The 26,290-nt window shown below is 32.0% G+C and overlaps 2 protein-coding genes across 3 annotated transcripts; both read left to right on the plus strand.

The window, feature by feature from the left end:
* Positions 1–259: 259 nt before the first annotated feature.
* LOC123694603 (sodium-coupled monocarboxylate transporter 2-like) lies at positions 260–10,643 on the plus strand. Its single transcript, XM_045640078.1, has 10 exons — positions 260–498; positions 2,063–2,187; positions 2,631–2,783; positions 3,080–3,299; positions 3,899–4,169; positions 4,254–4,342; positions 4,445–4,553; positions 6,003–6,164; positions 7,085–7,266; positions 10,328–10,643. The coding sequence occupies exons 1-10, from the start codon at positions 281–283 to the stop codon at positions 10,620–10,622; spliced, it is 1,824 nt and encodes a 607-aa protein (XP_045496034.1). The 5' UTR covers positions 260–280; the 3' UTR covers positions 10,623–10,643.
* A 10,064-nt stretch (positions 10,644–20,707) lies between these two features.
* On the plus strand, positions 20,708–26,029 carry LOC123694590. 2 transcript variants are annotated; one of them, XM_045640058.1, is made up of 5 exons: positions 20,708–20,835; positions 21,742–21,794; positions 22,904–23,086; positions 23,745–23,875; positions 25,525–26,029. In XM_045640058.1, exons 1-5 carry the CDS (start codon positions 20,811–20,813, stop codon positions 25,904–25,906), a joined length of 774 nt encoding a protein of 257 aa, XP_045496014.1. In that variant the 5' UTR covers positions 20,708–20,810; the 3' UTR covers positions 25,907–26,029. The 2 variants fall into 2 exon arrangements, with proteins under 2 accessions (XP_045496014.1, XP_045496016.1); XM_045640060.1 differs by lacking the exon at positions 21,742–21,794 and having other exon boundaries at positions 20,720–20,835.
* The last annotated feature ends 261 nt before the right edge of the window (positions 26,030–26,290 follow it).

A 26,290-nucleotide genomic window follows, 5' to 3' on the forward strand; every position in this document is an offset into this window, starting at 1 on the left:
AAGTACCTAACTATTATAATGTAGTTAAAAATACCATTAAAAATAATGTTAAAGTTTTCATGCGTCTAATAGGTACCTACCTAATTCTCATTCCAAAATTGTAATAACGCACACAGGCCAAGTCGACGATACCTCAGCAAATCCAATTTATTATGTTTGCGAATAGATTCAAAGATCCCATTTTATCTGTTCATTTATCTTTTTGTACCGGCTGTTAGGATAGCTTTGATATCAGGTTTATTATCAACAAAACCGTTAATGAAGAAAGTACGTTATAATAATGTCGCTCTCTGCAAAAATGAGGAACATCACAATTCCGATTTCACCTATTTATTTTAATGTTGCCGAATATTGTTTGTTTGGAATAACGTTGGGTGTGATTATAGGAATTATATTTTATTTCGTGTTCGTTAATAATAAATATAATACTGTGTCCGGGTTTGTTTTTGGCGGGAAAAATATGTCCACTGTGTCTGTGTCTTTGGCTCTTATTGCGAGGTAAGTAAATGTTTTATTGCAATTTACATAGTAGGTATCTAACTAGTAGAACAGAGTAGACCGTACTAAATAATTTTTCATATCAAAATCAGTTCCACTCTACTAATGAATTTGATAAAAATATTTTCATGTGTGAACTACAATGTTGAAAGTAAATAAACGAATATAGCGTGAATCTTAAATCGCATTAAACAATTACTCAGAATTTTGAGATAAAGTTAGCAAATTATTAAAAGCATAAATGAATTAGAAGATACAGTGTACAGATGTAGATAAAAATAATTTTTAACTGAATTATTATATTTTGTGAAATGAATCAAAATTTTAAAAACACCACCTAGACCGGACTCTCAGAGGAGTTTCGTTTGCAAAAATAGCGGACCTAAATCTGACTTCTGATATATATTGTATAGATCCCAGACATCCTATAGACAGATGCTGCCAACCAGTTTTGTGGTCCCCCTCCCCCCACCCCAGTAATTAAATATGGCATACAAAGAAAAAAATAAAAATTTCCAAAACATGCCGTGTGTGGTATCAAATGAAAGAGCTTATTGAGTAAATCACGAATATATAGCATACTATAACATTTCTTACACTTTCTCGAAGATTTTTTAGAAAATTTACGAAAATGCTCCATTTTTGAGTTAACTTTAAACCACTATAGATTGAAAACTCATGAATATATTTTTTAAATTATTATTTTAAATAATAAACAATAGTCCATTGTTTACGATTCAATAGTTCGTACAGTGAAATAGTTGCATGGGGGAGTGGGGGAGCATTCAAAGATGGCGAGTATATTTTCAAGTTTATGCCAGAAATAAAGGCCAAATACAAAAATATCGGTGTCAGGACTTAGAATAATTAACTCTGCAATATGGCAGAACATTCTTGAATCAGCCTCTGTGTGATTTCAAATCGGTAACTTCAGTGAAAGTTGCGCCTTGCAATTTAAAACATTTTTTGGGGTCATCAAATCCACCACATACATATAGCTCACTTATTACAAACTATTGAATCGTAAACAATGGACTATTGTTAATTATTTAAAATAATAATTTAAAAAATATATTCATGAGTTTTCAATCTATAGTGGTTTAAAGTTAACTCAAAAATGGAGCATTTTCGTAAATTTTCTAAAAAATCTTAGAGAAGTGTAAGAAATGTTATAGTATGCTATATATTCGTGATCTACTCAATAAGCTCTTTCATTTGATACCACACACGGCATGTTTTGGAAATTTTTATTTTTTTCTTTGTATGCCATATTTAATTACCGGGGTGGGGGGAGGGGGACCACAAAACTGGTTGGCAACATCTGTCTATAGGATGTCTGGGATCTATACAATATATATATCAGAAGTCAGATTTAGGTCCGCTATTTTTGCAAACGAACATCTCCTTGGAGCCTGCTCTAACCAATAATAAAATAATAGTTACCTACCCGCATTTACTTGTCTAATGAAAGGAACGTGTACACTGTACAGTCAGCGACAAAATATCATGTATTTTTTATATATTTTTTCCATTTAACACATATATTTTTACATATTATTTGCAGTCATTTAACGAGTATAACATTACTCGGCGTGCCTGTAGAGATATATTTGCGCGGCACGCAGTACTGGGCGTCTGCATTATCACTTATCATCGTCACCCTCTTAACAGCTGTCATCTATTTGCCAGGTAAACATTTTGCACGTTGTAGCTCTATCGCAACGTAAATTACTATGATATAATGTAGGTATTTATGATTGAGGTGTATATCAATCAGTCTTTTTATGTTGATTAATTTGTTGGTTTGAATTACTAATTGTAAACACGTTCATATTTTTACGTCTCGTATATTTTGCATGATGGATTTGTCCAAAAAAAATCGCATTGTGAATGTGGATTTAATCCTGCGTGGCTTGGAAAGAACTTTTGTATAGTACAGCTACACTTCATCAGATAAGACTAGATATTTTTTTTATAAAAAAAACATCAAATGTTCAGGCATCATGTGAAAACACGGTTCGATTTCGATGAAACTTGGTATAATTATACCTTATTATCGTGGGCATAAAAATTTTTCCGCGCGGACGGTGTCGCGAGCGGAAGCTAGTATTTAATAAATTTTCTTATTTCAGTGTTCCACAAATTACAGCTGTCGTCAAGTTTCGAATATTTAGAAATACGATTTTCAACGCACACACGAACGATAGCTGCCGTTTTATTTGTCATCAGCAAATTGATGCTGTTACCAATCGTGCCTTATGTACCACTTATGGCATTTAGACTAGGTAAGAATACTAAATCATATTTAGAAATATTCTCACACATGTAACTTTTTGTTTTTTTTTTGTGAATTGTGAATTAAAATGTTGTTTGTATGAAGTATGAATGAACATTTATGTTTAGTGTGGGAAATTGCTATAGAAGACCATATAGCTTTATAGTATCTACTGTAATTTTCCCACACTGGGAATATTTATGACATCATCTTATTTAGGGACTAGTTATCCTTAAATGTAATTAGTATCGAAAGATCCAATAACTTTATAACGAAACTTATTCAAGAATGTAATAATTTTTGCAGTCACAAATCCTCTCGCAAGCAAAATAACTGCAGTCACATGTGTAGCATGTTCTACATTAATAGCAATGGCAGGTTTAAGAGCAGTCATTAGTATTGGTATAGTTACAACGTTTCTGGCATTAGCTGGCACAGCCTTGCCAAGCGGTCTGGCACTCTTGCCAATGGGCTTCAAGAAAATGTGGGAGATCGCTGACCATGGAGGTCGTCTGGTTTTGTATGAGTAAGTATTTTTGGACATGAAATTGACCAGATTCTTTAGTTTTCTTTAGCAGCAAAACAGCCAAAGTAACTTCTTTTGAGGAATGCTTCTTCAAATTACTTAACAATACGTGTATAAGTTACGATTTCAAGAAGCAATTAAATCTATCTTAAGGACCAAGAAAAGTACGTAGGTAATAGAAGAAATGTCATAAAGTACAATAACCTTTGTTGCATAAACATTCGTAATATTATGAAAACATTGATAATCTTAGATAGAGTATTTGTAAGCTTAACTTTTATTTACTTGGTCTTTACAAAATTAACATCATATAAATTACGAGTATGCTGTCATCGCTTGATAAGTAATGCCCTTTTTTTTAAATAATCTGTGCCTCGATAAAGTAAATTATATGAGCACGAGTATTTCATTAACGGTCCAAATTGAACCTCGTTCTACTCAGGACAATTCTGCTCTATCTTATCAGATATATTTCACTAAAAGAGGAACAAATTTCCATCCAGCTCTCAAAACATTCACGGTTATAATAAGTACTGTGTTTATATAAGAGTAGGATTTGGTATACTATATGTGGAAAGCAATTAATTTACCTTTTTCAGTCCAGATCCTGAACTGGCTCATCACACGTCATTCTTCGTTGTGACCTTAGCTCTCAGTACAAACTGGCTATGGAAGGTGGCTCTAAGTCAGTCTTCCTTGCAGAAGCTTCTAGCAGTATCGACAATATGCAAAGCCAGAGTTTGCTTAGCAATTTCTTGCGTCGGAGTAATTTTGATGAAATTATTGTCCTGTTTTCTGGGACTTACGCTATACGCTTGGTTTGCTGGTTGTGATCCATTGTTAACAGGACAGATTAAAAAACATGAGCAAGTGAGTAATTATGAACATCGACACTTATAAATAGAGGGATAAAATTTGATTTTTGAAGAATAATTAATTATTCGTTTGTTGCAGCTAGTACCACATTTTCTTAATAATTTGGCCACAATGTTTCCTGGTATTTGTGGTATCTTTATTATTTCGATATTTAGTGCGACGACTGGGTGAGTTTATCAAATGTTTTAGTTTACTTCCTTTTCTTAACAGAAGAAAAAAAATGGCGCTGTGTACATGTATTTGCTTACTTTTGTATTATCTTCTTTCAGGTGTATAGCGTCAATAATTAATTCAATATCGGGAGTGTTATTCGAAGAATTCATTCGACCATGGATGCCACAGAGTACGAGTGAATTGGCCTGCTGCAAAATTATGAAGGTAAATATCCACATAGGTATATCTATGGGTATAACATACATACCTAATAATATGAACATTAAAAAATTTTAACTGGATAGATTTAATTATCTAGAAACTTTATACTCAATAATTTTGCCAAATTATCCATGAGTAGTTAATTCTAATAAGGAAATGAAATTGGATAAACAAGTAGGTAACAACATACAATTATTATTGTCAAACATTTCGTTGAAATATTTATTTTAGCACTATTGACGTCAACTGTACCTACGTACGGATTAGTAGTATCATTCTCGGCACAATAAAATCTTGAACTGATTGCTTTATGGTTTTGCTCGTTTCTGCGAGAGAAGTAGGAAGATTGTTTTATCTTTATTATTGTGATTGGATTGTTCTAATCAAATGTCTGTGTCATGTGGGCAATATTGCATGGGTATTTGTACTTATTACTTTTATTAACTTAAGACGTACCTAGTGTAGTATACTTAATTCAATAGTTACTTAAACATTTTTGGTTGGTATTAAAACAAACATAAAATGGCAAAAAAGTCCTTAAAATTCTACACTATGTTTCTTCCATATCCGTACCAAATAAAGCCTTTAAGACTATTTTGTGTCCTACTGTACCTATTTCTGCTGGAAATATTGTCATTTTAAGGGGACTAGTAGAGATAAACGCGAGTTTTATAATGATTGAAAGTATATGATTAACTGCAGTAAAAAATCTCAGACAAATATATGATATTCTTCAGGAGATATACTAGCGAGATAGTGTGTTGAAAACACAATACAACTTATTTATTGCCTCTAAAAAAATCTTAAGATACTTAAAAACCATACTAAACTACATGCAATCATTCTGTATTTTCGGCAAATGATTCTACAAGCAACATATTATGCTAGAATAATAGTGTTTTATTTTTTAAGTTTAATCAATAGATTTCGTGTAAATCGCAAGGTAGAAAGTGCGTGAATGCCTGTGCACCGACAATACCGACCGAGGCCTGTTGCTCGACGGACGTGTCGCTTGTTTTGCTGATGTTTTTCCGTCAGAATTCTTAGTTTTTGTTGGAGAATCCATTTTACTTACTTTAAAACTGATAAATTATTTGTATTTATTTAAATATTAAGTAAGTAGGTATGGGAATTAAAACAAAACCCGTCAAGAGGACTAAAATCAGTCTAAAACCTAAAATCGTGATCTCCATCAACCGTCGTCGATTGTGTTAACCAATGTGTGCGCGAGTAACTCAAGTTCAACTAGCTCTTGTAGTCCTCTTTAATAAAATATTTCAGAACTACAGGCTACTCCAACTAACTCGTAAGTTAGTTGATTTGGATAGAAAAAGTACACAACTTTTACAAAAAAAAAAAACCGTAACGGAAATCACCAACAAACGTGATCACTATTTAAATTATCACCATACAATTTCAATTCTTCTAATCACTATTACATTATTCTTTCAGCTTCTCTGTCTAGTAGTAGGATTGTATTGCGCCGGTGTTGTATGGACCGCTAAAGAGCTGGACAGACTGCAGCACGTGGCTTCGGGAGTGACGGGAGTGACTGCTGGAACTCTGCTTGGTCTCTTCACATTGGGGATTGTTTCTTCAAGGGCCAATTGTTCTGTAAGTGAAGATTGGTATTAGAGTACATATATATGTTGCATGCATGCATGAATAAATTCAGGGACGATTGTATCAACAATTTTCATTATTACCCGATAATACCTAATGTCTTAATTACAACGCTACAATTTTATGTAGATTAGGTGATACAAGGTAGACAGGTACGACATGTCTACGATGTATATTATGTTTTTAGTAGGATACTTGAATATGTTAAGTAGTTATTTTTTTAAGAATTCGCAAAATCTCTGCATTTCTTTCTAGAATTGTTTAAATAATAGAATATAAACATATTTCATTAAATTTATTAGACTGATACTAGTTCTAGTTATTAGGTTTTTTATTGGCATTAATAAATTTAATATTATTGTATTATTAAAATATTATTAATCTATTTTTTATCTTAAATTGCTAATAGTGACATCTATGTTATTTATGAAAAATTAATATGCTGCTGTACTACTACTGCATAGCTAAGTTTTATCGTGGTGTGTCATATGTGTGATAAATAACAGATGGCGTGGATATTAATCATTTAGATCTTAAGTGGCACACTAGATGGCGCTTGAATAAAAGTACTTAATCTTTTTTCAATTCCGTCGGTCCTGACGATACGCGTCAACAAATGTATGAAGATATTAGAGGATATAAGCTTCTTGATGAAGATATACGCATGACAATACGCGTGCGTATGGTCGGTCTAGCTATGAACGGTTTTATGAATTTCCATACATATGACAAGCGCGACTGACGTATGCACTGATGGTCGGTCAAGCTCTGCAACCAGCCTTAGTCTTTGAATGCAGTAATTTAATGACAACGATTGTTATTTACTTACAGAAAAACGTACACAAAAATTAACTATAGACTCACGAAGCTGTGTGATTTACGAATCTCAGCAATACGACTTTTTCTTTCAGGGAGCTCTAAGCGGATGCCTCTTAAGCCTACTTCTATGCGGGTGGCTACTCATAGGAGCTGAAAACGCGTTGGCTACGGGGGCATTGACCTTCCAGAGGAAACCGTTGCTAACTTCAGGCTGTGGAAAAGTTAACTTCACGCATGTTTTGGTGAACGTGACTACAACTGCGTATAGTGCAGCGTAAGTATAAATTTTGTTTAAAATAATTTTATTTCTGACTACATAATAATAAATAATTGCTGTATGAAAAATTGCAATGTTTGATTATATATTAAAAAATATATATACAGGCATGTTCTTATAACGTGTTTAGAGGCATGGAAACTTGACGTTATAAAAATGCTTTTGTACCGTATAAAGCTTTTAACCTAAATTAGGAACTAACTTACATTAGTTATTTCGTTTATTTTATTGAAAACTATATTAAAGGTTCACGATTGAAGATGTATAATTTACTATTTTAAACTTTACCTAGTTACTTGTATTGTAAGTTGTAACTAGGGAACATTAGTTAGTAGAACTTTCTAGATTAATATTTCACAGTTCTCGAACCTATGTACTTTTATTTACTTGGTTTTATCTTGTTCTAGGTATTCAATTACTAAATATATAAATAGACATTTCTATACACATGTACATATTATAGCACATGTAATATACGCATGTACATAAGATAGTACATGTAACTAGTTGGTTCAAAATAATTTTCTCCTAGTCTAATAGCAGAATTGCGGCAATTGTAGCGATAAATTAGGTGTTCGGATTGTGGTAATAGTGTAAAATTATTCATAAATTACCATTTCAAAGTGGTTAGCTACTAGTTTAATTTGGCTTGAAATTTGAGAACAAATATAATTGGACTAATCTGTAGTTATTTACATGTGACCTTGACAATACTGTACAAATAAGTTAGTATTGTTGTCTTGTACATATTTTAAATCTACTAATAGTTTTTTATAGTGTCTTTCGTGTGGGTAAAATGTTTATGCGAAGTAATAACATTTATCCATACTAATATCACAGTATTACCATATTTAGGAAAATAATATTGTAATACTGTGCTAATATTATAAATGCGAAAGTAACTCTGTCTGTCTGTCTGTCTGTTACTTAATCACGCCTAAACTACTGAACCAATTTGCATGAAATTTGGTATGGAGATATTTTGATACCCGAGAAAGGACATAGGCTACCTTTTATTGTGAAATATGTACCACGGGCGAAGCCGGGGCGGAACACTAGTATATCATAATAACAGCATAATTAAATTTATCATTTATCTATGTATAAATAGATATGTATAAATAGGTTCAAAATATATAACCAATTATAAACAATCGTAGATATACCTATATGTAACAGTATAACAACCTCAATTAGGAACATTGTGGTAGGTACACCACACTGCATGGATCCAATTAATTAGCCAAACTTATGACAAGATTTAAGTTAGGGTTAAGTTAAAGTTGTAACAGATGTCTTTGAACTAAATTTAATGTCGATTTCACAAAGACTAAGTGTCCACGGCTAACATAACCGCACCACTTAGCTTTTAAAGTTACAGGTTTGAACTTTATTCAGGGGCTAATTTGTTTTCACTTTTAAGTGCTTAGAAAATGTCGTTACACTGTACGCTCGTTTTATTTTAATTTTGTGTAATGATAGTTTAGCTAAAATATCTCTTATAAACTCTAATGAAATTGTTAATTAAAATAACTTGGATTATTTACTTCGAAAGGAGAGTAATTAATTAACTTTAGCAATAAGTTTTATTTTAAACTTCAATTGTTGTAGTGTGTACCTACAATTGTTGTAACTTGTGGTGTGTATTTAATATGTATATTGTATGTTCTTTTTGGCTTAAAATGTTTTTTAGTCTGAAGATTTGAACCGTTCTAATGATGAAACAGATTAAATTAAAACCAATCTATCATAGAATATCACTATTAAACGATATACATTTTTATAATCATGTCATCATCTTTCTATATGATAACAGATTATTGCTGGATTGTATTTTATCTAACAATGATAATTTTCTTAAGAAATCAGCCATCCAAAGTTTTAATCATAGCTTGCTAACTTTGATATCGGTTGAAAGTGCACTTTTATTCCTCTTTTAAAAACTTCCTCAACATTACTATAACGGGATTCGAACAGTTTTATGACTTTTTCTTACAAATTTTCCTTCGATCTCTTGTTCATTTGGACTTTAATGTCTATTTGTGATTTATATTCTGAACGTTGAGTGCATTTTCAATATAGCTTTGCGCCATGTGCTCGAACATAATATTATACTAGCTTTCCGCCCGCGGCTTCGCCCGCGTTTTCAAAGAAAAACCAGCATAGTTCCCGTTTCCGAGGGATTTCCGGGATAAAACCTATCCTATCTCTCAAGTTGGATCGAACTGCACAGGGTGTGCGAATTTTATTATAATCGGTTAAGTGGTTTAGGAGTCCATTGAGGACAAACATTGTGACACGAGATTTATTTATATTAAGAAGATTATGAATTGGTATGAGCCTTTAAATAGGTACTAAAACTTTCAACCGGCGCAAAAATCAATACGGGATTGAGTATTACGAGCCAGAGTAAATACGCCTATCCAATGTCTCACTGGGGACAGCGCTTATGAATCTTTTAACCCTTTTAATATTTCACAACATGAAATGAAAAATATAGTTATAACAGACGCACTTAAAAAAGTATGTGTACAGTGGTAATTTATGGTGATAGTGATAACTTATTGAATGCAATAACAATCTGGGCTTTCGAATGGATTTAATCTGTTTTTTTATTTATTTTTTTATTGTCTTCTTCTGAAAGAGACTACTATCATAGGTAGACTAGGTATATGTATACTCTAACTCTAACGCGACTATAATATTATCTGTAATAGTTATGTAACTAATTTTTACGTGGTAAAATCAGGATTTTTTCCCAATCATTTATTTCAAGGCTTTTGAACGAATGTTCATGGCAGCCCCATTGCAGCAATCAACTTACAAACTAAACACAAATTAATAAACATATATAAATAAAACAATGAGAACGCCTAGGAGCCAGCGCGATACGTTGAAAGAAAAAATCAAGTTAAAACAAGAAAAAAACGATTTAGCAGTAGATAATAATTTATTTCACTACCGTTCAACTCAACGAAATTTTTTCGATCTTCCACAACTGGGTATTAAAATTCTTATATAAGTTATAATATGTACATAATCATATCTCCTTTTTCAGAACGCAAATGCCAACAAAGCCGCTGCAGTCTCTCTTCCGAATTTCCTTCACGTACTGTCCTTTCGCGGGAGCCATCACGGTACTCCTCATAGGCATTCCCATGAGCTACCTCACCAAGTCCAAAACTGAATCCATGAACCCAGACGTATTCTGCCCTCTTACACAGAGTTTCCTTCACAAATTGCCCGACAGAAGTACGTCAGAGTCCATAGAACTTAGAGCGCCGAATTCACAGGAAATCTACATGGCTCTGGATGAAGCTCTGAAACATTTGAAGGAGGTTATTGATAGGTAGTAATAAATGATTCTTTTTTAAGAGATGTTTTATTAAAATAGCCACCAATCAATAAAAAGGAAATACGTAGCTTACGTAGCGGTGAAAGAACCTTTGAGATCGATCCAGCAGTTTTTGTGTAAAAACATTACAAACATACCTACCTACGCACATAAACACAATATTTTCTCTTTATAATAATATTAGTTAAGATATAACAGGATTTAGACTAGGTATAAAAAAATTTGTCCGCCAAGTTGTAATGACAATAATTATAAGGTGTCTACGTAGCCACAGAAAATATTTTCTTTACTGATCCCATCTCAAATAATATTATCCCAAAAGTAATCCTAGCGTATCGATATTTGTCTTGACAAAATATACCCGTATAAAGAGACTATAATCATCCTATCTCTCTCTCAGTGTAATACAATAAAACATCGCTCAATCCCGATTTTGTCCAGCAACCATCTAAAAATAAACCTAAGAAATGTCTATTGTTTAGAGGACTATCGCTAAGTAATATAAATCTCTTCATTCACATTCCATTCACCAAGCAGAAAAATGAAAAGAAACACTGAATGATAACTGAATCAAAACCATTTGTTATATTCGAAAATTTGGAATTTTCACAAATTTACTGTTCCAATAAAGCCAACGAATCGGAGCTTATAGAATGAATGCGATTTTACAGCTCGATGCCCACAGCAAATTTCTACCGTCATCTTCCATTATTCATGACGCAACGATGATATATTGCGTGTCATTAAGTCGTTTACCTGACCCGAATTCTGTCCTCATAAACATTCCCATTCGTCATTTTTTCCCCGCTTTCATCTTATCAACGCTAATCTTCATACATAAGTGATGAAAATTGATGGACTTGGCAAATAAATGCAGAAAGAATAAATTACGTGGCTAAAGTCAGTCGGCTTTGCATAATGAATGTAACTACTCGCTTTGATCATTTTCAAATTTGAGATGTGTGGTCTCTTATATTATGATGAGGAGATTTATTAATTTCATTATTATTGAAAAGGGGATAATTAGCCTTAACTCTTACTTCCTCGTCTCCATCATTCAAACCTCATTATATCTTATAACATAGCTTTAAGGTGATTTAAAATGATATTTAAATGTTCACGAAATACAATTTAAATCTAATTTAAAATTATTATTTTTGTTCGTAATATTTCACATTTTGTTTTAATTTTTAAATACTAAAAGTTAATTACAGTCATTAAGATAATACCTTTTTGGAACGCTCTGCTCTTGTTATTTTACTAAAAGTCTCTTAGTAATAACGGTCTATTGTTATTTACGTCGCACAATAGTTGTTTGCGGAGATTTTGGCAAGCGTTTTCGTAATCTTTTATTTCCAGAAAGGAAACCAGGACTCCGTCAGACGAGTCTAATAGACAAAGGCAAACGTCCACGAGTGCGTGCTAGGTTTTAGACACGGCACATTAATTCCTAGACCGCAGCCTACTGTCTCGAGTGTTTTTGGGTCTAGATTGAAAACGTCGTATAATTTAAATGTTTTTACGCGATTTTAACCCTTTTTCAAACGTGTTTAAAGTCGAAACGATAACATAGGTGCAGATTAGAGTACTTTGTCTTGTATGTCAGGCTTTATTATTTTCTGTGATAAAGCCTTTTAGATATTCATTCAACCGATAAGACTGTCTTTCGGCGAAACGCTGTCTGATGTTTTCTTTATATTATAGTCTGTTGAACTACATCAAACGTTAAAAATTTTCATGTTATCTTCACTGCTTGTAAGGGTAAGACACCTTCTATCAAAACAATAATGTCTTGTACATATTGTTTTGAGAGATAATGTTATCCTTAATAATAATGGAGTATGATTTTATACTATTTTCTTTCACCGTCTTGGAAGCTGGATGTATTTATCTTTGACGATGATATTATTTTTACGTACCTTTAGCATTGAAATTCTTTACTGCACTTTAAAGTAATCTCTACATTAATTCTACAGCTTTCAACAAGGTACAAAAAATCTAAAAATAATGTTTTCAGTTTATCGCCTACACATCGTGGAGTTAAATTCTATGACTCAAGTCGTAGCATTAGATTTTTATACTAAGAAGTTTGTGGTTGAAGGTTTGAACTAAGTATTAATTCTATGAAAAAGTAGAAATGATATATCTAATATAAACACGAAATACAATTAAACATATAATAAATCTGTAGAAGGGTCAATTCTGTACATTGAAAATATTGAAAAAATAAATAGCAGGGGGTGTTACTGGATCGATTCCAAACCCAAATATGTGATTAAAAACTTTTTTGTCTGTCTGTCTGTCTGTCTGTCTGTATGTGAAGACATCACGTGAAAACTAACGGTTCGATTTCGATGAAACTTGGTATAATTATACCTTATTATCCTGGGCGTAAAATAGGATACTTTTTATCCTGAAAAAATACGTGGAAAAAAAATAAATCTTAATTTTTCAATTTTATCCATAGACGTCGTTCTATAGAACCGCAAACACACGTTGCGTTATCCGCAGTGGATTCTTTTTTTTATAAGATGTCATTGTCAGAGTTACTTACTCAAAATGGAGAAATAAACCATCCACGCGAAGACGGACATCCGCGCGGACGGAGTCGCGGGCGGAAGCTAGTGTATAATATAATTTAATAATGTACTCATAATATTGATTAAATCGAAAAATACAAACATGAAGTCAAGAACTTTTGTAGACTACGAATGTATCTTCTTAACGTTTTGGTCTGAAATGTATCTATTTATAACTTTCATGTGTACATGCCGTATTTCATAGCTCCATCAACTATTCGTATTCGTATTCGTAATCAACTATTCGTATTCGTATAATCGTCTATAATAGACGGAAGACGATCATCTTTCAAGCGTTCCGCCAATTAGCTAGTGTCAAATTTGCACGCACTTGACAATACTGCTGCGGGATCGAAGCGGCGAGACACATACGTCACGACCATTTTGAATCCAGCAATAAAGGATTTAGCTTCGAGGGATAATATTGTGTGAACGCTATCGTTTTCAGTAGGATATTTAAATGAAGGGTTTGGAAGAACCGATTTATGAAAACTTGTTTGAGAAAATTTTTAGCGCTCTGTTTAATTATTTACTCTATGTTTAAAGGTTTAGTTCAAGTAAGTGTAACTAAAATGACTCGACGAAATAAAAGCAGACACTATACATCAGAGTATTGTTGTGTAATTTTTATTCATGATTTAGTAAAGGTAAAGGTTTAATAATCTTGCGAATAAATGTCATGTATAATTGAATTTTTTAATTAAACACCCAAGGATTTCTTCTGATTTAAGTCAATTAGAACTTTCGACGAAATATAGGTACGCTTAGTTAATACCTACTAGTAATGTAAAACATACTACCTATGTAATACCATATTTTACATTACAGCACGAAATAAGTTTCATTTAGAATTAATGTCATGACGTAGCCGACGTAGGTTAATACCTATAAATTTAACAAGGATTATTACTGAAAATATGAAAATAAACATGGACTGATTATTTCATTAATGGGAATGTTTGCTGCATACTTTTAATTTAATCAAAAATAAAATAACATAATTTTAATTCGACAAATATGTGGCAGGTTACACGCCAGGATTTATTGATACAAAGCGTAATTCCATTTATTGCGGTAACGTAATTGTGATTTGGCATTTTGTCATTAATTCATCATTAATGCTATCACTTTTTGATCAATTTGCTAAATGCGAAATATTTGTAAAATAATGCAAAAAGCTGTAGTATAAGCACAGTCCATGAAAAGCTCTGAATTATCCTTTGAAATTACTGTAAAAACCGCTACAAAAGACAGTACTAAAACGAACAAAAAATGGAATTATTTTTAATTGCCACCTTAGATATGAGCATAAAGGTGTAAAAGGCAAGTAAATTGTACTCGGAATTGGGACAAAAAGTTAACTGAATTAGTCTCGGGAGAAGAAATGTTAAAAATTTTCACGTTCGCATTTTGTTTCGAGTTTCGAAGATAAAGTGGCTATTACAGGAAAGCTTTAATTGTGAAGTTTTATATCACCACGGTGCTTTAAAGTGCCTCAGAGAGTAATTGACCATGTCGACAGTATAAATAGGTCAGGTTATTTACATAAAATTTTACGGCAATGAAAGTATCATTCTCATAACTGCAAGCGGAATGCCATTTTCCGCTTTATTCAAAACGTAAAAAGAAACATAATCGTTTAATACGATTTTGCGAATGAATTTAAATGATATTCGATATTGGTTTGTATTAGAATTAAATGAAGCTTAAATGGACCTAACTCTAAAATTGGATATTATGTAGAATGAATACTACTTAATAAAAATATTTAAAAAATAACTTCGGCGGTAGGGGAGTATTTGAAAGTACAATCTTATAAAAATATCAACCAAATTAGTTTTGTATAATATAAGTATTATTTGATCATTAAGTATAATAGATACATTTTAAAACCAAATAAAGGAGTTAAAATAAGATGATAGTATAGCTCCATTTTCCAGAAATAATATTTTCTTAAAAATACCTACATAATTCTGCTACATTATATTTGATACATTATATGGTACTAATATGAGTTATAGCGGTATGTTTTTGTAACTTTTCAGGAAACAAAAATAAAATCGTTACGTATTAGTAATTTAGTGGATATTTTAGTTATCAGATGGCTATCCATTATCCCGTGTTTATGTGATAATAGGGCTGTAAATAAACAGTCTTCCCGCTGAGCGTTATTATCTTATATATTAAGGTTATCTTGGGTCATATGAGGTCACCAATAAATCACAAATTGCTGTTACAAATTATTATAGACCGGACATGCAATATTTGTTTTGGATATTTCTCTATATAAAAATTATACAAAATGTTATTAAAATACAACTGAAATGATTTTAAGCACCTTAAATTTCATTCGTAAAATCTTATTACTTTCTTAAGTACTGCATTATTTAAAAGAAGGATAACACAAAATACTTTATTAATTATAGTTTTACATTTAAAAAGATGTTGCTGACAAAATTGATTATTGATTATATAAAGGTGTTTTCTCAAATAATAAATTTCCAACTACTAAAAACCTCAGATTAAACTAAGCGTAGCGTAAATCTTTGGATTTCAATTTTCACCACACCAGCATTTCAATTTTCTACACGTAAGCATAGAACGAACTGTACGTTTACCTTTTGACCTTTAAGACATCGTACATAGCTTCCTAATTAGCAGCCCATTGAAAATTAATTAGCCCAGTTTCTTTCAGTCTTGTTACCTTTGCAATAATATTATCCGCCTCTTTCACAAAATGTTATAAAACGAATAGTAGCGCTAAAAGCTTTGAATACGTAAGTAACACGAATTCACTTAGTTTGGAGAAATCGAATTGATTTTCATAATTTAGTAAGCTCCTCGTAGACGTTTATTTGAATAAAACATAAGTTAATAAAATATAAACATTTTCATATTATTTTTTCGTACGAATCTGTCACTTATTCTATACGTCTGAACGAAGATGTTACAAAAACCATTTCTTTGCAAATCGTTTCTTAGAAATAAACCTTTATAGGTATTTAGAATAAATGTTATATTTATACATAACAATTTTAGTAAAATTTAAGGATCTAAAAAAATTCATGTGCTCATTTCTAAGTGATTCTAAATTCAGATAAGAAGCTTTGTTAGTTTTTGTTGTATGTAAATAAATAAAATGTAAAAATATTTACTGAAATTTCTTAGTTAGGTACGTGTTTTGTATTTCTCTAAAAGTAAGTAGTAAGATTGGTTTTTTATGAGACAACGACAGATTAGTACCTAGTATGTGTGTTGAGAAACTTACTTAAAATTTAATTAAATCTAATATTTGTGGATACAGGCTATAATGAATTCTCATAAGAGGCCCGTGTCCCAGCAGTGGGAACGTATATGGGCTGATGACCGTAGAATCTCTGTTCTACAGTTCTCTGAACGTATGTGTCGTTACAAAATTATGTGATTTACAACGATTTTGTATCTATGGTATTGACCTGTTCATGTAACATCTTTCAAACCATAATACCACAGTATTACAATATTATTTCCTATTGTTATACTGTGATAATACTATGCAAAATTCAATTTCAAATTTCAAGTGACAATTTGCGCAACATTCAAAATCCAATCAAACTAAAAGTATGCTCATTGCTCATTTAAAAGTCGTTTAAAAAACAGGGAAATATGAAAACTGGCGGCTATACAGGTTGTTCAATCTTTGTCAATTTAACATAAAAGGCCTCACTAAGTGTACAATTTTAAGTTTTATGAAGACGTCTCTTTTTGTTCCGCGTTACCCAAATGGCTTGTCACGCTGTCGCTTAATGAAATTCATTAGTGTAAGCGAAACGCATTACAAATTCCAAACACGCACCTCCCCTTGTTACCTTTATGTACTTTGTAGCTTTGAACACCATGTATATATACGGGAACTACGCACAATATTCTGGACGTTACAGCGAACTGTATGATGTTTTAAACGTGCCCTGCGAGAGAATTCCTAAATAAATACATGGGTAATGAAAGGTACACTTTAATGTTGATTATTGTTAGGGCTTGACGGGAAATTAGAAAGTTAAATAATGATTTGGATGAAGACTGTAAGATACAATGTCTTCATAACTTTTATGCCCTTTCTGTTGAATAATCTACCTACTTCCTACATAATATCTACTTGGTTAATTATTTAATGTATAAGTTATTCAAAATTCAACATTACGTACCTATATCACTTGATAAACATGATATTATTATGCTTACGTACCTATTTGAGGACCGAAACAGAACAATAGAGTTTTTTAGTGTTGGAGTCTTTTTAAAAATAAATTATATTTGAAATGATAACTCAAGAATTTTGTACCACAACATAATACGTGATAGTGTGAAAATAATTATGACGAAAATTCAAATTTATTAAAATCTCTTTACTTTTGAAAAAGCCAAAAAAAAAACTGAATGATACTGCGTTGTTACAAGTACTTCCGGCGGCGGAACTCACGAGTGTTTTTAGTCTGTTGATTTTGTAAAAGTTTTAGTTAAAATTTTTATTTTGGTTGGTAAACGTCAGCTCGGTGCTGCCATGCTTCAGACATCAAGGTATTGATTGAAGCGAATGGCTCTTGATTTGCGTTTATAAACTGATTGTTTTAATCATTATGCACTCAGCTTATGAAATCCCCTGTATAATTTATGTTACGATTACTTACTGTTATGTTGCATTATAAGAAACTATAGATTATAGATATCCGTAGTTTGTATTCAAGCTCACATAATTTTCCGTGTTTGGTGTAGGTACTTTCTTGTACTTGCTTTGCTAATAGCATAAACAATGAATTCAAGTAGTCATGATGCTAATTATGAACCTTTTTTCTCCTTTAAAAGTAAAGTAGAAACCGGAATCTATCGGATTTAGATTTTCAACCCTGTGAAAAGAACTCTACAATATATCGTAGGTACTCCACGACATATATCTCATTGCATAAAATTGCTCCGTTTACAAAAGAAAACAATTATCGCATCCATAAAATTAGTAAGGATTACATTTTCATAAACCATTATTTTACAAGTTCATCATAATTTACATCATCAAGTTACACAATTTGAACTGAATAATTATTCCTAACCTTAGAACATAATTTATTTTAATAAAATGTAATTCAGTAAGGTTCATTACTGAAATGAAATTAATGATAATAGTAATTTAAATGTCAGTACGGCAATGGCATCAGAAATTGAATTCCGCCGGCGTCCGAGCCAGACTGTTGATTGCTTTGCACTGATTCAGCTTTCTGGACTTGACTTCTGATATCATAGACGCTATTTAACTTTGCCGTCTTGTGAATAAAATTGGCGAACTTCCCTTTAAATATGAGGGTATGAAGTTTAAGGTTATGAAGTGTACGAAACACGGTTTATAGAGAACGTGTTCTTTTATGTTGTACGTGAATTCTAATTCTTGCAAAACAATAGTAAAACCTATATTATTATTGTCTATCTGTAAACTAGATAAAGAGCTCAGAACTTTATAGAATGTTCTACCTACTGTATGGAATAATATACCCACTTGTCCCTAAAGAAAATCGATCAGTGAAACAGATGTATATTGTATAATGCATCTGCCCCTTACCCCACTAGGGGACATGGGACTTCACTACATATTCTTACTAGCTTACCGTCCGCGGCTTCACCCGCTTTCTCTAAAACGATTTGAGATTTAAACTATCCTATCTCTCAAGTTGGACCGAACTGCACATGGTGTGTGAATTTTATTATAATCGGTTAAGTGGTTTAGGAGTCCATTGAGGACAAACATTGTGACACGAGATTTATATACAGGGTGTCCCACTATTGGTGTACTAAGCGCGAAGGAACTTGTAGTTTTGCATACACTATTCACGTAAAAAATACTTAAACAACAAAATTACGTCAAAATTTTTTGCTAAATTTTTCCTGAAAATCCATGTTTTCTTCTCTAGCTTCGCGCAGCCGTCATATACCGCTTCTCTAATGTGAGCATTTTGTCTATGAAAACATTATCATAAACGATAGCTCACGTGAGGGTGGCAAAAATAGGCGGGTTGCTTGTTAGGGGTGTACACATAGAGTTTTAAGAATTCATCTATTTAAAAAAAAAATTCGTCTGGAATTTTTTAAGTATTTTTTACATACTCAGCGTATGCAAAACTATAACGTCCTTTGAGCTTAGTATACCAACAGTGGGACACCCTGTATACATATTATAAGATTAAGATTAAGATTACATTAAATTTCCTACGCTCTTTATAATTATAACTAACTACGCTACTCTTAATGACCTATATTTGAAATTATGTATACTAAGAACTATTATGGGAAGAGAATTCTAATTTAAAAAGCATTTTGCATAACAGCTAAATACAGAATTGAGACGTTTTCCGTGTACATTTCACGCGGCAATGAATGTTACTATTCTCCGAGCGGTGAGCTTCCACAAACTATCTATGTTTAAACAGAGTCAGTTTAAGAATATGAAATTTTAAAGTATAATAGAGTACGTATTGTTATTCGCTGGTATATTTTACTGTTTATTTATTCTTCGGCAAATAACTGGGTGTATGGAATAAGAGGTTGCTTTTTACGAAAACCTTTTTTTTGGAACGAAAGATGATGGTTATAGTGATCAATGATTTTATTTTTTATTATATAAATTAATTTAACTAAAAATATGAAAGTACCTACTTAAGTATTCTAATAAAAGTATTCGGAAAATGATTGCGTTTTATTATTTTTATTTATTATTTTAATGATGCTGTTTCATGTTAGAAACGATTATTTTTAGATTGTTTACACCGTGACCAAGTAAAACAGGACAAATGATAGATAATTATTGATAGAAGGAATACAAAGAAATTGTAATGTTATTGCAGAAGATGGAAGTGCGGAAATTATAATTTTTGTAAGATAATTGCGAATCTAATTATGTTTTATGAAACTGACTGGATACAAGAGAAATATTTTCTAAACTGATTCTCAAAAATTTTTGTTTTGGATATGGTAATTAGCAATATACAAAAATTAGTTGCTTTTATTCTACCTATCGAAGAAGAACTATTTCGGCAAAAATAAAATAAAACAACCATGAAAAGTTGTATTTCAGTAATTAGTTACAAACTTTGTTAATTATCTTTTTATTCATTTATTTTCACGTTTTTCTTGTATTGTTAACTAGCGTTCTGTTAATCTTGAATATAAATGAGTTTTATTCTTTGTATCATATAAAAATACATGAAGGTAGGTACTATACCTGCATCCCAGCAACTGCATCACTGGTCTGTGATCAAAATACTCGTATTACCCAAACCAGATAATTCTGGAAACCGAATAGTCTCAAAACATATTTTTTATATCATAAAATTTAACAGATAACATAAATGCATTTTCTTTGAAGTTGTTTCTATAAAAGACTGTAGTAAACAATTTTCTTCATGCTGCATCTTAGAGTAATAAGTGCTTCATCTATGCCCATACGTTCTGTTTCCCTTGAGACAAACGAAACTATTATATTAGAATAAATTGTTATGTACTTAGTTATCTAAAGGTCAGTAGTGTTTAGATAGCAGTGTCGTTCGATCGTGTTGTGCGCGTGCGCAGGTCTAACCAGTTTTAAAATGGAATGGTGTACAACTTGTAATGGTTTGTTATGTTACTCTTATTTATAGATTAGTTTTAATTAGATAACATATGGTTCAAATTGAAAGCCTTAAGATCATTCTTGAACACGTACATCTACAGTCTAAACGGTAAATGTACGGACTATTCGATATAATTTTTTGTTATTTTTATCTCCATATGAACTTTTAACTTTTGCATATATAATATATATCTAGATAATATTATACTACCTGTAGTTAATGTTTATTGCAGTTTTTATAATAATGCTATTCAGTGCGACTACCTATTTATTTTTCTGGAAATATAATTTACTACAATAATTGAACAAATTTCACAATTATTTTTATGATAACTCCCCTTGTATCTGTTTATATCTGCATTTGTGTAGGGATATAAACTAACTGACCACGATTAACCGCCGTTTAATTCAGCGATTATTAAAAAAAAAAACTTGAAACAAATAACAAAAAATTTGAAAAATATAATGACGAAGATAATTAGTTAACGATAAATGGATCATTTTGGCTAAGATATTTAGATAACGCTTGCGGCTTAGAAAGTGATAAAGTAATCAGCACATAAAAGAATGTTATATACTCCAAACTCTAAGATATGGAAATAAAAAAATATTTGAGTATATGAATTTGTGGAAAAAAATCTTTACTCAAATTATTAAAGGATTTTTCAGAGTTACAAACGAAATGTGTTAGCATTTAAAATACCTATTGTATGTAGGTATGTACCAGAGATAATAGTCACACAAAAGAAGACCGCTTCATATTCTTATTGACTGGATACAATTAATTTAGTAATTCTCTCAAAATTACACATATTTTTCAAGTACCGCAACGTACACGAAAGTTTTCCTTTGTAATTAGTTCCAAAGAATAGTGCGGTTATTTAAAATGCATTTTGCATGAATTCCAGGGAAATATAGAATAGAGTCGCTCTCCGTGAAAACGTTCGCCGGTGCATTAAATGTGAGTATCCTCTTAGCAGTAAGAGTATTATAGCATACTATAGGTAGAGCATATAGGTACTTGTACAGTGTACACGTCTAAGTGCTTAGTACATTATTAAGTATTAACTTTTTATTTATAATAAAATATAACTAATAAAATTCCTTATAAATTTAAAACATTAAATTTCGCGACTGTGTTTTACAATAAATATAGACAATGTAATTACGTTTGAAAGATACTCTTACATTACTTATTAAGTAGTTTCTTAAATAATAATTTGTGTAGCTTAGTTATAATTTCGGAGTTTAAGGAATGGTAGGTATACCTACTCATCACTCATGTATATTCTGCTGTTATAATCAATATACATTTAAGGTTTCAACTTCTAATACAAACTCAGTTTTATTTATAATTAGCTAAGTTAACAGTTTCTTCATTTGTTATCATCTAATATATATCTAATATCTAATATATTATATTATAAAGGCGAAAGTTTGTATGGATGTATGGATGTTTGTTACTCTTTCACGTAAAAACTACTGAACCGATTACAATGAAATTTAGCACACATATAGAGGGTAACTTGCATTAGCACATAGGATAGTTTTTATCCCGGAAATCCCACGGGAACGGGAAATATGCGGGTTTTCCTTTGCAAACGCGGGCGAAGCCGCGGGCGGAAATCTAGTTCTAACAATATAAGTATTCACCCAATTTAGTTTCGAGTTAGTCACGACACATTTAGCTATTTAACAACTACCTTTGTACATTGTTATTGAGTAGGCAAGTCTTAAAACTGTTCCAATTCGTTGAACAATATTTTATACTACAATACAAAATTATAACCAACCACACGGAAATAAGAGCGTAAACCAGTAGAGGTTTTCCAACCATGATAAAACTTCCATGTTCAAAGATTTTCGCTACGAACGTATGTACCTAATTTACTAAAAAAAATCATTACCATCCCATGTATTATGTTGCCACTGCTAGGAACGTGCCTCTTACGAGGTTTCAAGCCATAATCTACCACATTGGCCAAGTGCAGATGGCAGATTTCACAATTTAGAAAACATTCACTTACCCATTGTCTTTTTCAAAATTGTTTCAACATTTTCTGTTCACAGGTTATAACAGAATCATTTTGTCAAGACGAATACGTGTCTATTGGATGTGGTATAAACAAAAACCCAAAGGCAGCTGAGGAATTGTTAGAACTATGCGCAGACGCAGCGTTGGATGGAGTTTCTTTAGTGGCAGTTGATACAGACACAGATCAAGTTGTTGCTGTTGCTTTTAATAAAATACAGGTAAGATATTTTGTGAACTCTCTATTACAAACCATACCTTTGTAATTACATGTAAGAGTGTATTAAATTGTTGAAATGCGTTGAACAACATATGCAGTATACAGCAAATACTTACCTATCTATTTTCCCATGAATGATTCGTTATTTTCACTTTTGTAATTTTTTTTAAATAAATGGTTATCAATACAAAGTATTGACGCAGTTAATTATCTCGTATTCCAATATTGGGTTCATCAATTGATTCGAAATCTAAAGACAGTAATCATCAGTTGAAGATGTAACATTCGTTGTCTATTAATAATCTTCAAGAATCAACCATCCTTCTTTTAAATATTCGTCCTGTTTTATTATTATGTCTAGACTAACATTTATTAGCTTTTCGATTATTTATAAACCGTTATTATTCATGTAATTAGTATCGTTTGCGTGGGATTTCATATCAATTGACAATAACAAGCTTATTACTTTCGCTATATTATTTACTCTTATTACATACATCTAAGTAAGATGGTATTAACTCAACACGTCAAGAAAACACGGTTAACAATGGAGCCTTTTATCAATTTCCTTTTAGCTCCGAGGAAACCAAGGAGCGATTTATTGACAGATAGTATGAACAGCGCGGTCTGTTAGCTTTCAAGAATCTCGTTTATCACAGGTTCAAACATCAAGTGCATCGGAGAAAGCATTCTTTGAGATATTTGCTGAGGAGCGCTGCGAGGAGGAGGCGGCGCGTTCACTTATACAGTTTATGGCGAACGTCGATGGCAGGTGTAACTTGTTTGAAAAGTGAGGAAATTATTTATTTATTATCTACTACTAGAATAGTAATATAATACCTAGTTAACCGGTACATACTAGGGAAGTATCATCTTAGACAACATCTTGCCATCAGGCAAGATTGTGGTCAAGCGCTTCCCTATCTACAATAAAAAAAAAAAACTTAATAAATATAACATACACTCATAGAACTCGGCTTCTAATATAGTTATAAACTGTTTTTTAGGAGCCTGTGTTCATACTAGGTTATATTACACTATTACAATGGCGTATACTTACACGAGCTTGCTCAGCTGATTACATTATACGTTTGACAATTCTATAAAAATTGTTAAAAAAAACATAGGTTGAATAGGTTGAAACAAACGAATTGAGAACGAGATTTCCAGCGTTGTGAAACCGACGACGACAAAACGACGATTTAAAAATGTTTACAGTCTAATTTACGTATGGTAATTCCGTGCCATTTACTATTTAGCACAGGAATTCTAAATTTCAACGTGGAGTCACGTCGTATTATTAAATATAACATATTTTTGTCTTCGGTAGGAAATTAAATAACTCTTGGATATATCAATCAAGCTCAGCTTGATGTCAACATGTCATGCTATTTATTGACGTGACAACGTCTTATAATTCGATAGAGCCGGCAGCACGCCCGAAAAAACATGACTCATGCGGCGTTACCTCGCTCTGAGGCGTTCCAGTGCAAGCGAGAGCGCGGAACGAGCGACAAAGAAGCACAATCGTTGTCACGTTCAACTATCGTCAGTAAACCGGATTTACAGACAACCAATTTTTTTATTTTATACTAGGTTACCGCCCGCGGGCCGCGGCTTCGACCGCTTTGTCTAAAACCTAATAAATTATATACTAAAACCTTCCTCTTTAATCACTCTATCTATAAAAAAAACCGCATCAAAATCCGTTGAGTAGTTTTAAAGATTTAAGCACACAAAGGGTCATAGGGACAGAGAAAGCGACTTAGTTTTATACTATGACTGTAGTGATTACTTACCATTTACCAGAAATCTATACCTGGCATCTATCGGTTATATTATCAACATTTTGCATTTAAAAATCTGCTCAGTAGAAAAAAGGAGAAGCAATTTCGGTCGGAACGGATTACGGATAGTAAATTGCATCAGACTTTATAGCATGACTGCAATAACAAGTTATAAAAATGTAGCTTATATTATATCTTACTAATTTCTATGAATTTCAAGTTTTAATTTCAAATCATGATTAATGTTGGTGTAATAAATTCCAGGTACTATATTTTTAGTTCATTAGAACCTAAATGGCCTTAATTATGATTTAATTTGACGCTAGTGCTAAATATTTCAGACCGTTGATACAACGCTGTAAATTCTCTCTTTGTTTCGAGTTCAATTACCTCTAACATATTATGTCAACATAATAACCTGAATTATTTCATTTGAGTTGCCATTAATTCTGTCCATTACCTCTTATATATCTGCGTTTGTGAAGTTTTAATAAATTAATTTAAACATTATATTTACGTACTTTATTATATCAAATTTAATTAAGGATCATAAAAATATTACATTTCAGTAAAATAATCCTGTTATAACTATTTTGAAATGTACAGTAACATAATTAGTTGTAATTAATAATCGTTTATTCTGTAATTTCAGATATGGCGTCGATTGCAGCTACGAAATAATGTTTCTAGCTACACTCCGTGAACATAGACACAAAGGGCTTGCAATGGACCTCTGCAAAGCTTCAATAGAAGTAGCAAAGCAAGTCAAAGACGGTCCAATAGCACCTCTTACAGTTGCAGAGCTGGGACCTAAATATTCAATGCTACAGCCCCGACAACCTATCACGACATATCCAAAGATTTGCCAAGCAATCTGGACATCAATAGGCTCGCAAAAAGTTGGCAAAGCTCTAAATTTCACCGTACACTTGACAGTACCGCTTTCTGAATTTGTATTCGATGGAAAGACTTACACAGAGCGAATAGGGAATGAATCCGCATTCTGCGAAGTAGCAGCGATTGGTCTTGAATGAGTTTTAAAATTTAAAGAGACCAGATTCGAAGATGCTTCTAATTCAACGTGTCTAGCATTCCAGAGCTATTTCTCATTAGAGTGTTGAATATAGCGATTAATTCTAAAGTTTAAAAGATTTAAAAACTAGTTTAATGGTTATTAATTATTATCAAGTTATCTTCAAGCTTTAATTGAATCGAAAACTTTGGATAAATTGATTCTTGTGAGGTGTGATTGATTGAGGCTTTTGTGCAATTATATTCAGACCGAATTATACTATTATTGTCAAAAGTTAACTCTTCAGTCTTTCTGTTTAATTTTAAAAGAAGATTTTCCAATTTGCCACCGATTTCATGACCATTTACGATTTTAAATCGTATTTTATTTGGCATTTATATATCGG

Source organism: Colias croceus, chromosome 9, assembly GCF_905220415.1.
Source record: "Colias croceus chromosome 9, ilColCroc2.1".
NCBI classification, from domain to species: Eukaryota; Metazoa; Arthropoda; class Insecta; order Lepidoptera; family Pieridae; genus Colias; species Colias croceus.